This window comes from Paramormyrops kingsleyae, chromosome 1 (genome assembly GCF_048594095.1).
Source record: "Paramormyrops kingsleyae isolate MSU_618 chromosome 1, PKINGS_0.4, whole genome shotgun sequence".
In the NCBI taxonomy this organism is placed as follows: domain Eukaryota; kingdom Metazoa; phylum Chordata; class Actinopteri; order Osteoglossiformes; family Mormyridae; genus Paramormyrops; species Paramormyrops kingsleyae.
In genome coordinates this window covers 22,188,494-22,204,826 of record NC_132797.1, presented here as the reverse complement: position 1 = coordinate 22,204,826, position 16,333 = coordinate 22,188,494, and the positions used below count along the sequence as shown (strand labels likewise).

Below are 16,333 nucleotides of genomic sequence, written 5' to 3'. Positions count from 1 at the left end.
GGTGACACGTTTTCAGTTAATCTCTCACAATGGAGTAAATGAATAGATTTAAAACACATTTATCTAATGCTGCTATTCAGTAACAATGACAACAGCAATAACCGTTGAAAACACGGATACAGAACTGAAGATAATGTTAGATTTGATGATAATATTATTTTATTTTATTTGCCATTATTGCGTAGGAATTCTTTAGTTTTAGCAAATCCCATTCTATTCACCTACGAGATGCACGTATACAGGTGAGAGCAAAGTTTGCCGTTAGATACTTATTTGGCACCTACCCCGAGTAGTTTGGGGAGTTAATGCCCCAAAGGTAATAAGACCACTTTGCCTGCCATGGGATCTGAACTGTCGGTTTCCCAATCACAGGCACGATATCCTAACCCACACGACCACAAGCCACAACATTTAACACACCTTTGTTTTACTGATTTGACCGATATTTGGGGGGAGGAATATTTTTGGGTAGTAGGCTTGTAATTTATTTTATCATGGCTTGCAGAAAACAGCAGCAAAAGCACAGAAGAGACCAGCTCAGGGTTCGGAATGATACATCTTCCGGATGAATGGCTCTGTGCTGGAGCACCAACTTTCAACCAGATATTTGCAGGAAGTTTCTGCTGTGCATCGGTCTTTGAGATCAAAGGCTTGTCAGCATGCTGCTCAATGCTGTTTATAACCACTATCCAGTGAGTCCCATTTCTGTCGGTAGGACAAGCAGTTGGCTTCGAAGAGCCTTGGCAGACACACCAGCACAATGTAACACACTGAGCTCGTATAATGCATCTCACCGGAGCCAAACATGCTGCCACATTGATTACCAGGACAGCCCTAATGGTGGTGCACCTGAGCCAATCTTGATCAGTCCATTGTGCTGGATAAAAATGGTATCACAGGTCAGGTTTCCGTGGATGATGGGAGGGTCACAGGAATGCAGGTAACTAGGAAAGATAACAAGCACTAATTAGCACTTCTTCAAATGTCATGTTTGCATTTTTGGCTGCTTACGTCAAGTAGATGTGAAACTCTGCACATTCTTGTGATAGTGTGTCATACCTGTATTAAAACATAAGCACATCTTATTAATTTAGCAGATGCATTTATCCAAAGCGATGCACAGTTAAGAAAGCAGGGCAGGTCAGTCCTTTGTGCAATCATGGTTAAGCGCCTTGCTCAAGGGCCCAATGTGAAACCACTGTGCTGATGTTGGGATCTGAACCTGCAACCTTCAGGTCACAGATACAGGGTCCTAACCCAGCGATCCACCTGCCCTCCCATCCTAAGGGATGTCTCAGAGAAGGGGTCTGCTATAAAGCAGTGTTTCTCAACCCGAGTAAATCAGAAAGTGAGTGCTTTTTAACTTTCAAATTACTGCAAACAAAATATTTAATTTCTAGTAATATTACCCCCAGCGACTGGCGTGTTGTCCATGGCAGACCCCTGCCTTGTGTCCTTTGCTGCCTGGGATAGGCTCCAGCCCCCCACCCCCGTGACCTTGACCAGATTAAGTGGTTAGAAGACGAATGGATGGATTAACCGCTGGTGTATAAGGATACAACAGTACCATTAAAAGCGTTTGTTCAGAAACATGTACTGCTATGTAAAATCCCAGTAGGCCTGACTCGCTCGGCTCCAAAGTATTATAAAAGAAGCTGGACGCAATACAAAATGTGATTTTATAAAGTGTAGAGAACACAGGGATTCATGGAAGCAAGCCATCCGCAGTTATAAGACCCCACTGTTAAGAGAACAGGCTGGGTGGGGGGGGGGCACCCCAAATGTCACCCCCCAGCTAAGAAGGATCAAGTGCTTTTTAACTGTCAGATTGGGGATAAGCAGTTCACTGCTTACTGCCATAGGGACACAAATCCCAAAATCCTTATTTGCATTGATAGTCAGAGAAACAGCGTGCCTCTAGAATGTCACATGGCCATCATATTCACATCACGGTATGGTTACCAGTAGATTTCCCATAATGCTCCAGGACAGTAGACACATGGCCTAAGGGCTCGCCTCTCACACAGCCATCACAACGTTCTGGAGTGATTTCTTGCATTACAATGCTGTGTTTGTCATTTTAACCGCTCCTGTGCACAAGCATGACGGATGCAGTATATCTCACTGCTAAGTGTGGGGATGTAACATATCTCACTGCAAAGGCAGGGGATGCAGCATATCTCACTGCAAAGGCGAGGGATGCTGCATGTCTCACTGCTAAGATGGGGTTTCTGGGGAGCAACGGCACTCTCAGTGCCATTCCTCATTGACAATGCATATATACATTTATAGACATTATATATACATTACATACAAAGAGTAGTATGTCAAAGACAGTGAAAGGAAATGTTTAAAGCTATCTGGGTACTAAGTGTAAATTAAGAGTAATGCTCTCCAAAAAGTCACTGACATCTTGTTAGATGGCTACAAGAAGCCTTCAGTTTCACTTCACTTCACTTCAGTTCCCAAACCTCTCATCAGGGGCACACCAGGCATTCCATGTATTTGTTAAATTTTACGACAAGCTCACTTAAATATTTAACTTAATTAAATAACACAATGAGGTATTGATTAGCAATGTGTGTGCGTGTGTGTATTTATATATATGTGTGTGTGTGTGTGTGTGTGTGTGTAAGGCGCAGCATTATCTCAGCTTGGGAAGGAGGGACTAAAACGAGGCTAGGAGACTGAAGACCCTAAAAGTCATAGCCTATGAAAAACAGTGTCCTCTTTCCAAATAGTCAGCAATTCTTAACAGGTAAATTGCATAATGCTTTGAACACCTTCCAGTCGAACAAGCACATGTGAGACCAGCATCCTAGATGTCTGTGGTCCAAATTGTGTCCAGAAGTGTCAATGCTAAGCCCTGAACAAGCAGAAACAGAATTTTCTACTATCACACCAGTGAGAGGTACTTAAATGAAAATAATACGCTTGCTGAGATATCCATATTGATTCCAGGCTTAGGATGACTTTTACGAGGCTCAGTGGAATGAAAAACCCTGGTCTAGGTATCACGTTACTAGGACCATCTGTTTTCGAGATACAGCATTTGGCTAAATTCACAGAGGCTAATGGTCACACCGCGTCATGCAGTAATAGATGAACATAAAAATTGGCAAAGCTCTATGACTAAGTAGTGAATTTTTAAACATATTTAAATAAGAAAAAAATCCAAATGGAACAAATTCAATAGTCTGCTGCCCGTTGTAACTGGTCTGTACAATAATCCTAAGCAGAAACAACAGAATTATTGAGGATCTGAACAAAACAATACATGGCGACACAATCCATCTCCCGACCAAAATACAAACACACACAGTCTTTGTGTTCAGCTAACATGTTATCCTATCTTTATCTTTATCTTTGTATTCCAAAGAAATCAGGGACACGTTAAATGCCGTATAAACATGCATTTGGAGCGGGATGAGTTTTTCACCTCTCCAACCCACAAGAGAATGTAGAATTCTCTTTAGTTTCGGAGAAACTGTTCTGCCATATTATTCATTAAGAAAAATATTGAAGGGGTAAGAAATCCCTTTTTTAATTGTTTTTCCATATATTCATACTCCATAATCATTTATGAAACTCTGGGCCCCTGGAGCATTTGAACATATTCACAGACCCAATGGCAGCATCAGTCTGCCAGCCATGGGAGTTGAACCTAGTAACCTTCTGATCACAACCACAGAGCGGCAATCCACTGAGCCACCCCCCCCAAATGGCTGGGAAGCCTGCTGAAACCCAGGATCCAAGGAAGGACAAGGCAGGGGACACCCTGGTAAGGATGCCCGTCTGGGCACGGAGAACACACAAAAGCCAATTTAGCAACAAACAGAGCTGGTGCAGAAACTGAGGATCTAGCACTTCCCACTGAGTTGAGTGTTTGAGTGTTTCTCAATCCGGTCCCGGGGACCCACAGCCAGTCCACGTTTTTGCTCCCTCCAAGCTCCCTACCAGACAGTCCACATTTTTGAGAAGCTGGGAAGGAAGAAAAACATGGACTGTCTGTGGGTCCCTGAGGAACAGATTGGGAAACACTGCCCTACAGCAAAGCTCTAAGTGAATCATGATGGCTGAACAGTCAGAAAATAAAAGATCTCGAGAACCTTGGAGATGAAGCCACAGACTGAATGACAGGTCTACTCTCAGTGTGAAAACATTCCTGCGGACATCTGTCTTACCTGAGTGCAGAGAGGATTTGCGTGCACCACCGTTTCCAAGCCTAGGAGAAAGAATACAGGGTTACACTGAGTTTATTACTCTTACTGAAGAAGGAGGTTTGCTGAAGGCCTGATACTATGATAAATGGAAATAGGCCATTTGGAAATATGAGACAACAATGCAGACAGAAGAGAAAATTTAACTTCCCTTTAAGTGGGAAGTGGCTCTTGACCTGCCAAATGAGAAAATATAATAATCTACACAACAGAAATCTCGCTGGACATAAAATTATCCTGGGACCAAAGCTTTTTTAAAAAAATATTTCAGTTTTTGGGTCAGTAAACAAAATACAGTAACATACACAAAGAAACAGGCCAAACCACCAATGACAGTCCATTTGATTTTTGTGTATTTAACTTTAAATCTGTCGACACACTTGTACTTCGTACATAACCTAGTAAGGTTCATCCATCCATTGTTGATAAATCAGTTATCTAGCTGCAATAATATAAACAATCCCAGGGCTGCATCGGGCCCATCACAGGGCACACAGAGATCCAGTTATATGGGCACACGGTCAACAGTTCACCTTAGCAGAGTGTGTTTCAACCCAGTCCTCGGGGGTCACCCGACAGTCCAGATTTTTGCTCCCTCCCAGATCGCAGCCAATCAAGAACATTGAATACCATGTACAGGTCTGGGAGGTTGGAGGAAGCAAAGGTGTGGACTGTACGGGGATCCCCGATGACGGGGCTGAGACACACTCCCTTAGCAGCACGTTTCTGGGCTGTCACAGACGGAGAATGTGCAAACTCCACATGAATGGGGGTGGGACTGGAACCCAAAACCCTGGAGCTGTGAGGTGACAATGCAATCTGCTAAGCTCCCCTTCCAGAAACTTCTCTATCTGTTGGTACATCCAAGGAAGCTTTTTCATAAAATTTGTTCACCATACTATAGAAATCTATACATTGCTATAAATGATTTTATTTTCAGTCAAGAACATCCATTTCCTAACTGGACATCCTGGTCAGGGTCACTGGGAACCTGAAGCCTATGCCAGACTGTACAGGGTACAAGCTTAGGGTTCACCTTGGATGGAATGCCCGTCCATTGCAGGGCACATACCTGAGCATACGCACCCAGAACTCCACAGCGGATTGGTCATTGGACCCCTAACCGTGGGGTGAGTCAACAGTGCTGCCCACTGTGCCACTGTGCCACCCACAGTTAACTATTATGGCAACACTTTCCTTTGATGCTGCTGTTAGCCATGCAGAATGTGAGCATCAACTAATCTAACAAGCCAATAAATCCACCAAATTTTGCACAAGATAATGCAAAACACCAGGCAGCAATGGAGGTTTTATTGAGAGCATAAAGCGAGTTCGCCGTGTGCCTGTTAGGGAGGGAAGGGTCTGGATCCGGCTCTGGTGAGTTTACAGTCTCGCTCATTTAAGTCCAGAGCCAAATGGTTGTTTTGTATGTTGCTCAGCTTGCTCATCTAAAATATCCCAGGGGGGCTAATAAAACCGCCGTGTTCCATCTTCCAGCACACGTATCCTGTGGATCTGTTCTCAATCGCAAAGAACAAAGTTTCCCCACATAGAATGAACATCAGAATTAAACTACATAAAGGTAAATGAAATGTGATTTCTGCAGAGCGACTTCAAAGCAGCGGTCAAGGATAATAAACTCATGTTATCCATTTAAAGCCTGATGTCACGTCTTATTAAGTAGCTGGATGAGGTCTGAAGAAAAACCGCACTACTGCGCTTCCTGTGCATTTTTCCTAGAAACCAAATCCAACTCATTTAAGGTGGGATTCAGAGAAAGCCTTCTTGGCTGCGCTCAGCAACAATGAGCCACATTCAATACATCACAATTTTATTCAGCTACTTATGCTGCAGTACCTCCTATCACCAAATGATGGCGCTGCAGATGAGAACACATTCCTTAAAGTGAGCACTAAGATCACCTTCAAGTTGTATAGCGCACTCCTGCTAAGTGCCCTCATTAAAAATGTATGCACGACAGAGCCTGGGGGGGTTCTTTGCTCGAAGCTCATACCAAGACATGCTGCTGAATGAATTATAAAATATTTAAATGCATACATTAAATACGCAAAATGCATGTTTCACAAGTGGAGAACCACTCTGTACCACCAAAACATCCCGAGGCATGAAAATCAAATGCTACATTCGCCTGCCAGAAATCTTTTTTAGAGTAAGTTCTCAGTATCTACGAGAAGCTCCTACAAAACAGAACTCAAACCATCTCTCAGAGGTCAACCAAGATGCCACAATACAAAAAAGTTTATTGACGGCCCAAAAGTGTCCTCGATATTAGGATGGTTCATATTCTCACAGCTTCTTGTGCATTTTGGGACACTAGGCTAATTGAAGAGCAACTTTCTAAAACTGAGTCCATGGGATATGTTTTTCAGGAAATTTTTATGGACTTTTCTGGTAATTTAATGAATGTTCTTACTTGGATTACATGAGGACTGAGTGAGTTTTGGTTTCCAATACTGTAACATATGATGAGCAAGCCTGACTTCAGGTGATTGATGGTCTCATCTCAAAAACAACAAAAAAATGGACTGAGTGAGTTTCGGAAATCTGCTCTTCAGTTGTGTCAGGCTCTGCCTTTTCAGGGGCCCCAGGCAAAGCCTGGCTTGGGAGGTCCCCCTACCAAGACAAACGGGTGATCATTTCCCTTCCTCCACAATGCTGGTAATTCAGGGGCCCCAGGTAACTACTATTTTGTCTATAGCTAGAGCCGAGCCTGGTGTCAGAAGTTGGGTTGCAAGGAACTTTATCCTCTAAGTGAGACTTGCCTTCACATTCATAGTCTTGTGGTTCTTCTTGGTCTTCTTCAGAAACTGCTTCAGGCTCCCTGAAGACATGTACTCTGTGATGAACACCACCTGCAACATGGACCAAAAAGGATGACAAGAGGTCTAGTGAACCCGTACATTGGCGCTTGTGTGGGTGCTGGGGCTGCGCGGTCGGGAGCGGCCAGCGGTTCGCCAGCGACGGCTTACCCTTGCTTGATTCTCCCTCATGTCCAGCCAGTACTTGTGGAACTTGACAATGTTGGGGTGCTCAACCTGCATCAGGTTCTCAAACATCTCCTTGATCTTATCCTGAAATGGAACAGCAGACACACACAGTGAGACGGTTGGGAATATGGTCACACAGGAAGCAGCAGAGGTCAGCGGGTAGCAGCAGCTGAGAAATAATCACACCAGAGGGACAGAAGGTGACAAAAATAAGCAGGAGCTGAGGAATAAGCACAACAAAGCATTTTCTGGGGTGTTTTTGTTGACAGATAAGTATTCATAGACATCACACATATTTGTGGGCAAGTAATTCATGTCCATTCTAAGTATAGGAAGGCAGTTACACCTACTGGCGTTTTGGAAACATATTTAAGGGCCAAGTATATTTAGTAGAGCAAAGGTAAACACCCCAAACCTGAAAAACCCAAGCAGGACAACTTGAAGGAAAGTATGTGTTACATCTGCCGTACCTCCAGAGCTTTGAAGACCTTCCGGTCTGAAAAGAGCACTTCGTTCCACACCACCTCAACGCCCTCTTCCGTGTCCATGGCCAGGGACGCACTCTCGACGCCAGGCACATTGCCCTGACTGACCTATGGAGTATACAGGAAAAAAAGGCTAAATGCTAATCTCTGAACAGAGCAAAGACTGGTGTTGTTTACAGATATTTACAACTGAAGAGCAAATTTACAAAACTCAATCAGTCCACAGGATACAGTTATGTGGACTTAGTGAGTGTTTGGAAATTAAACTGAAGTTCTTTATTGAATTACATGAGGACTAAGTGAGTTTTGGTTCCCAATACTGTAACTTATGATGAAGAAGTCTGACATTAGGTCACTGGCAGTCAGCAAAAATGGACTGAGTAAGTTTTAGAAATCTGGTCTTCAATTTACTGATTATTAGCAGTTTCTGATTGTAAATACAGACTCATAATCATTATAAAAATGATGCACTTAATACAATCCCTGTCTAAGAATTTTCACAGACAGGAGAGAAAGACCTGGAAAGACCAGCTAAAATGGCTGTAAAAACAGACATTCACACAAACTCAACTAGAGAAATTTAACTTGGCTTCAAAAATTATTATAGTTCCGTTCAGGTACATGAGAATCCATCCCGAAAACTCCAGTGCTAAATAAAAGATTGGAAAATGAATCGGCAGAGCGCAATTGAAATTTACACATCCCACCGATGCCGTTATCCCAGCTGTTACCGCGCCAGCAGCCAGGGTAATAATTCACAGGGCGATGCAGACTCACAGTGTATAAAAGTACTACAAACAAGCAGCATGCCGCCCCCTCCCCCCATATATTTAAAATCCTGCCTCCGCAAACGAAACTAAATTATGCCTACAATTTCAGCCTAGTGGCAATGTGGGAAGCCCTTAACTGCACAGAGCCTATTTTTTGTACATGTTAGTACAGCATATATATATATATATATATAAAAAGATGGTAGCAGACCTTTTAAAAAATCTATGAGATACGTTTTCTGCCCCGGTATTGTTGTATTTGTCTAGTGTACCCTTATTCAAGTTCAGTGTATTCATATCAGAGCTCAGTTTATAGGATGAAGAGCAAACATCAACTGAGCTTACATTCTATATCACTACAGTCCATGTGCAGTATGTTGGTGATGGTAATATTGATGATGCTCAGAACCAAGGAAAACCACCAAGAAAACAGGCTGTAAAATTCTGCACTTGCAGCGGCGTGTTACCTGTGGAGCATCTGGGTATTTTGGGTCACAGCAGCAGTGCATGAATTGTGTGGGAGGTCTTGGTGGGCAGTTGTTAGCCCGGGGGGGGGGGGGGGGGGGGGGGTAAGGCAGTATAATTTATCACCACTGCAGTGTTTTAAGCAGGATACACCACTGTCATTGAAGCAGAAGAAATTTCACACTCAACACCACCATCATCTGGAAGAGGTTTGCAGGGAAAGTACAGCATGTTTCCTGGCGCGAGTCATTGACAAAAGCAACCAACTGCTTCAATTCAATATACTACCTTCATTGTTTTGACTGGTATGTTGTAGATATACTGCCTACAATATCAGACTCAGAGGCTGTACTTTATTCCTCCCCATGGAGAAATTCTTATTCTGTCAGCTATGGCATCTGAACCCATGACCATCTGGGCATGGTCACAGATCCCTAATCTCCTGAGCTACAAAGCACCCAACCTTTCACCTCTCCTTTTGACCTTCCCTTGGCCAAGAACCCAAACAGTGGTCATGTGCTGTTGTGGCCAGGGTTCCACAGCACAGAAATATGAAAGCGATGATTCCACTTCAACTGCAGCCAGCGGCCGCTATGTTTCATCAGCAGGGTCAAGGGCAGAGCCAGCAGTCTCGGGGGACCTTGACAACGGTCACTGTGGCTTGGAATATTCTCAGGACAAGGGACAATGGATGTACAAGTCAACATTGGGAAGACTGCATCAGACAAAATCCTGGATAGATTCTGTTGGATATGAATACTTTCACCATAAAAAAAAAATTAAACAAATTGTTTGCTCATCTGGTAATTACACAGCCTCGGTGGGAAGCATCTTCTAATAATCTGCTTTGATGGCTCTTTACTTCAGGGGAAAAGTCCCCGGAGATGTAGCATCTCACAGCAAAGGGAGGGATTAGAGTAGGAATGGAGAGCACTGAGCCAAAGGATGCATGTTATCCAGAGCAGAGTTGGGGGCATTGCTGCTTTACTGGGATTATAGCTGCAGCTGTTTGCAGATGCTTGTGAGCTGTCCTTCAAGGCCCAGCCTGATGTGAATCTAAAAACATACTGAGCATTGCAAATAATTTAAAAGGCAATGCTGTGCATTGGATAATTTAGCATCCTCTGCAATCCTCTTATTCCATATTGGTGCCTTTCTGCCTAAGCAGTTCTCTTTCTTAATCAGCATTACTCACTGAGACCATATATAAACGACTCCTATTAATAAATGTTCCTGTTTTGTATGAAATAAGTGGGAAAACACTAAATCTCACTAATAATGCCCATTTAACGAGCTGGAGATGCAGAAGAGTATTTTGTTGGGTCTGTTTGAACGGGGCTTTATTATAGAACAATGAGACTGACCACACAGGTGGATAGGTCTAAGCATAAATAATTTACTTGAAGCCGACTAAAGCGCTCTCCTACTGGGAAGTGCTAAACAATCATATTTAACCAGCATCAGCACAACCAATACAGGAGAATGACTAGCGTAACCCTGAAAACCGGAGCCCCATAGGGAACCAATTAACCTGTTGTCTTGACTCCAGGAAGTGACATCATTATAGTAGCAAAGTTACAAATGTGCACCCAAACATCTTGTGTAATGTCCCCTCCCTGAATCGAGTGGGTAGCTTAGCAACACCCTTAGTGGGGGGGACGTAAATGGGTGTCTATCTGACCAAGAGCCTAGTAACGCACTGCTGTTCCAGATTATATACACCCTTGCCTTATACTATTCACTTTCGGCCTTACCCTCCATACACAGGAGTGCTAATTCCTGCTGACAGTGGCTGGCTGGATTTTACAGTATATATGAGATAATCAGGGTGCAGTAGGGGCATGGAGATTCGGGGGGGGGGGGGAAGGGCAGCACTTTACAGGGGCTCATAAATACCTAAAATTATAAAATTATATAATGGAAGGGCCCAAGGTGCCAATTTGTCTGAGGGCCCAGAATTGGCAGATAATGAAACTCTTCTCTGCGTGGACAGTGTGGTAGAGCCATGATAATGTTCACACACAGGTAGAGAATACAGATTTGAGGCATTTGCCTGTGGCAATGCAGAGGTACACACTAGGAATGAAACAGCCTCTCCAACTCCCCAGCGAGTCATCGACTGCGACGTAAACGTCACGCCGTGCTGCAGGCTGCCCACAGTCACGGCTGCCTGCTCCTCATTTCTTTAACATCTGTATGGGCGATGCTCCATCACGCTACTTATTTTGAGCCAGTTTGCTAAAAAAATTCACACATATTACCAATCTGTGGCAGATGTGCTTTTCTGGACAACTGAAGAGCAAATAGCCAAAAACTCTGCATTTTTTTTTGTTGTTTTTGAGACCAGACGGCCAATGACAGTGTTCTAGTTACGAGGACTGCACTGTCTTTTGTGAAATAAATTTGGTTGAAAATGTTTAAAAATGGGTCAAGACTTAATGGCTGATGAAAATATGGGTCCTGAGGCTGAACCAACTGAGAATTACTGATCTAGACAGAGAGCTGGTGCATGGCCACCCCCCCTTTGCCCCCCCCCCGACCCATTCCTGACCACACGATCAGTCCCTGCACAGAAAACAAACCCGGCCTCACGCTGGCCTCCTGTTCCCTGATCAGTGTGCTGGTCCACACCACCCAGGTGTTCCTGCTGAGATGTTAATCAGATTACTGAAATTATACCTGGGAAAGATGGCACCAGTACTGATGGAGTTCTCTCTACAGCACAGCATGGCCCCGCAACCTGTTCTGTGCTGTGGTTTAATTTGGGCCACAATACGGGGGGCCTTAGAACAGAAGTTTAGTCCCTTCAACCGAAAATAAATACAGAGATTAAAAACTCCTTTAAAACGATTAGGCCTGGTCTTCTGAGGGCGTTTCAGAGTGGGAGGGAAGCTATTGTTTAGGAGTATTTCTGTTATTAAAATTATATGTATATATATTTTTTCAGCCATACCTCAGCAGATGTGGCCTGCAATGGCTGGTGTAATGAATTGAAAACAGTCTATGACAGCCTCGTTGAAGGCTGTGCGATGGTATTCATATTTTTTCTTTAGAAATGTGAATTGGAGTAAATATTGTACACAATGCATTTATATTTGCTTCAGCAGTGATTTGACCATGAGTAGACCTTGAATCATCCTCAACAAAGTCACATTTTAAGCCCATTGTGTTGTACTGTTGCCATGTGACCAAGATGGCCGCTTTCTGTATTTCTGCCAACAACCGGGTCCAGCTTACTTTGGAAGAGTAAAATCAACCAGAACCAATCAGAATCAAATAAACAAAGCCTGCTTAAATATATCTCCTCAATTACCAGAAAGAACTGAAATGAAGAAATGTGAACAAGAGTATTTATTTATTAATTCAACAAAGTTCAGAACAGGACAGCATGCATTCACATTTATCTGGCAGATGCATCGATCCAGAGGAATGCACAAGTAAGGCAGGTAATAACACAACAAGCAGACAGGTGTCAAGGAGTCAACTTAAGCTCAGCCTAGCTACACTTGTAATGCATGACCAGTAAAAAGTGCAAGAGGATTCTGGGAGAGCTTTATGAACACTGCTTAACACCTCACATCAGAAACTCTGTATGCACAAATGTCACCCAAGTGATAGTACAGTAAGAAACTAAGTGCAATATATACAACACAAAAGAGAAAATTAGGTCAACTTAAGGCTTTTACATTATACTCGAAATTGTGCCCAGTTTTTATAGTCCATGGGATCTATAAAGCTGAACTGTTTCGAGGCAAAAAAACTTGCTTATCACCCGCAGTACCTCAAGAGTAAGACAAGTGGGAGGCGTAGGCCAAGAGGAGGGCCTCGTGTGCAGTATAGAGATAACAAAAATAAGTGAGAACACCCCAGGCCTCACTGGAGAAGCTGTACACTGCCGCTCATCTCGAACAGTGTCAGTGCTGATAACGCGGGGGGGGGGGGGGGTGGCTCAGTGTGTTAGGTCCCTGTGCCTGTGATCGAAAGGTCTCCTGGGCTCAGCATAATTGTCACACTGGGCCCTTGAGCAAGACCCTTAACCCCCACCCCAAAAATACTTCCAGAGCCCTGGATAAATGGCTGTTCTTGTGCACAACTCCCAAGCTTAGTTCTCAACTGTATTCAAACGTTTGTATGTGAATGTCTGCAAGAATAGCATGATGGAACATAACTACCGAATAAAGCATCACTTCATTTCACATGTGCCTTTCGTACCTAAATGGGTCAATGTCTGGAAATCAAAGGTGTCAAACAGCGGCATGTTGTAACCTGCTGCTAAATTCACTTTCAGCTTAAGTCGCACCTTTTCCGCAAACCTATTAGACGTTAGACGTGCCATTCCTGATGCTGAAAGAATGAACATGCAAAGCTGTATAAAATGAACGACTGATTAGTGAAATGACCAAACAAACTGGGCAAACGTGTGATGTGAGTGTGATTGTGTCATTTTGCCTGCCACCTGTATAAGGACAACGGTGGCATGTACAAGGGTGTAGCTGAGAGATTAATTAATAATTAATACTTTGACAGACCCAACTTAATAATTTAAATGCAAAGGTCTATTTATTGGGGGGGGGGGGCAATTGAAGCCAAATTCAATTTTGAGGGGGTACATGTCCCTGGGTAGTATATTATCCCTTTGACCTGGCCTTCAGCTTCCATAGATGACATTCAGCTTAAATGTAGAACCAACGCTGGAACAACAGAGTCAAAAGCCTGCACCATGCTATCAAATTTGCATAAGAAAACTGAATATGCTTAGCTAGCTACCGCTTAAATAGCTAATTACCTCAACAGAATCCAAATAAGGTTGTTTGCAGGTTTCGGACCTGACTGATGATAAAATGCAGAGTATTAATACAATGAAGGCAGGTTACCAGGTTAGTTTAATCAGTTATCAAAATATACATGAAAGTATTTCATTACTTTGCAAGTGCATAGGATATCTCAACAGCATACTAAGGGTTAAGATGACAAACAGGGGCGGGGCCACAGGGGCACTGGCCTCAGCTGAAAGTTGATTGGCCCCTGAAGTGCCCCTCCCCTGCCACACACTACTGCCCCACCAATTATAAACATATCATTTGTTAATGATAACGTTGGTCCCTCTGTATGAATTATGGCCCCCTACTGTGCTCCCTCCCCTTTAAAAAAATCACTCCTGCAGAGCCTTAAAGTTCAAAGCAATCATTCAATAAAGCCTAGAGAGCAGCATAACATAAATGCATAATGAGAACATCTAATTGAAATGATCATTTTATGTGTTGACGATACTTTTCCAATAACCAAATTTACTGATATCTGACTTAGAAGTCTACTTTGTTACTTAAGTGATGATGGTTGCTAACCAAGTATTTCTGTTCTGTTTTTAAATATCATTAGGTTTGAGTACACAGAGAATATACATTATTCATAACCTGCAGCTGCAGTAATATTTGTTGTATAAGTAAATGAATATACCACTAACCAAACCATCTCTTGTCTAATTATGTTTGATTCAAACATTTAAATTCATAAAGATAATCCTCCAGAACAAGACAGGATTTGATTTGACTAAAAGTAAGGAAAACCAAAGACTCTCTGGATATATATGGATGTCACCTATGGAGGAGAAAACTAGGAAAAATAAAAACAAAATACATTCTGAATATGTATGGAATCAGAGTCTTGAACTATACTTACAATTATTGTATATTTGGAGTGAGTTTCACAGCTATGTCTAATCATTAATGTCCTTATAATTATATTACACAGCTTGCAGTATTTTATTCCTTTATTCTATGAATTTATTTCTACTTTTCTATCTTTCTTAATTTATGTTCTTGTTCTTCTCTGTTATTTCTGGATGTAAGCACAAATATTGGCAAAACAAATTCCTAGTACATGCAGTTGCACCTGACCAATAAAGTGAATTCTGATTCTGATTCTAATTGACCCTGTTCTCAGGTTCTAGCGCTTAGTTCTATGATATCGTCAAGTATATTTGAACAAAGTGTTGCAGCTACAGCAGTTAAGTTCTTAGTATTCTCTTTAGCTGATAGTGTAACTTTTCAGTGACTGTATCTGAGCAACACTGTGAAGTTTATATCAATCCCTGACTAAGAATTTTTGGGCGACCCTGAAGGGCAAAGCAGTGCAATCCTGAAATAGCTTCATCAAATATAGAGAATTCAACCTCAGGTGACACTAGTTTGCCAACTTTGTGTTTAACTCCTATGCACAATGGGCGAGCTGTGTCAGTTACAAAGGGTTCTCAATAGTTTATTAGGTTTCTAAATGTTGCCAAATTCTGCAATCTCTGTTTGGAGCAGTGGCATTTCCAAGATGCCAAGCTGGGGTGGGTATTCAGATGGGCACCAATGTTCAAAATTATTTTTGGAAGGGGAGGGTAAAAGTTGTTGAACGGGGGAAGAGGAGTTAATATTCTAATATTTTAGCAATTCTATTAATACAGTAATGACTGGTTAAGTTTAGTCTGTCTCTGTTGGGTGGGCAGTGCCCACTCCCTGCCCACCTGTAGCCACGCCCCAGGTATGGAGACTCCCTTCCCCAGGGAACAAGTCTCTTTCAGCCACCTTTTGTCCAACTGCATACAGTCCGTCCAAGTCATCAGCTAAAAGACGATTTTGGCGACCAGGGATGGCAGCTAGCTGAGGACCAGGCGAACTTTAAACTCTCAGCACAAAGAGGTACGAAAAGTAAATGTCCATATGAATTGCTCAATGCGAGAAGATAAGGTCATAAACGCATTACATTTCATAATCGTACACAATGCCGGTCAACGCCCATGTGGTGCTGAATGCAAGCTTCACTGCTAGCTGTGAAAACAGCAAGATGGAGGGGGGCGGGCAGTAAAAGTTGTCAACCACTGGGGGGGTGTGGTGGCAGTAAAAGTTGTTGACTAAGTGAGTCGCGCCAGTGGTTTGCTAAATCTGCGCCCCCCTCAGAAGATGCCACCCTGGGCAATTGCCCAACTAGTGCCTGATCATACAACTGAGGGTAAAACGTTGTTTTATCTCTGTATGTTTAACCAGTAAATAAGTGTACAATGCCCAAGGGCATTAATAATTACATGCATAAAGTATAAACAAAGCACTTCACAGAATTATACATCATAAAACGCACATTTACGTGCTTAATCTCTTGTGCTCATGTATTCTAATGTCATGGGTGCTTAAAATATCCTGATGCTCCTCTGTTGAAACACATTTGTTCAGTAGTGAACGGTGCTAATCTGACCAGACCTTGCAAACAAAGGTACAAAAGATAACTTAACACCCAACATCCATCTATCCATCCAGCACACAGTCACACACACACACACACACACACACACACACACACACACACTATTATTTCATATTATTATTGTCTTTTAGCTATGATTC

The 16,333-nt window shown here is 42.7% G+C and overlaps 1 protein-coding gene across 3 annotated transcripts in view; it reads right to left on the bottom strand.

Moving 5' to 3' along the window:
* LOC111854624 (nuclear receptor-binding protein 2-like) overlaps positions 1–16,333 on the bottom strand; it is a 62,723-nt gene that overhangs the window by 12,474 nt on the left and 33,916 nt on the right. For all 3 annotated transcript variants that reach the window (XM_072711745.1, XM_023832769.2, XM_023832770.2), the window contains 5 exons: positions 7,699–7,821; positions 7,211–7,312; positions 7,004–7,093; positions 4,185–4,225; positions 850–944 (listed from right to left, as the gene is read on the bottom strand). In XM_072711745.1, coding sequence (XP_072567846.1) covers positions 850–944; positions 4,185–4,225; positions 7,004–7,093; positions 7,211–7,312; positions 7,699–7,776 — 406 coding nt within the window. In that variant the 5' untranslated portion in view covers positions 7,777–7,821. The remainder of the gene's footprint in view (positions 1–849; positions 945–4,184; positions 4,226–7,003; positions 7,094–7,210; positions 7,313–7,698; positions 7,822–16,333) is intronic.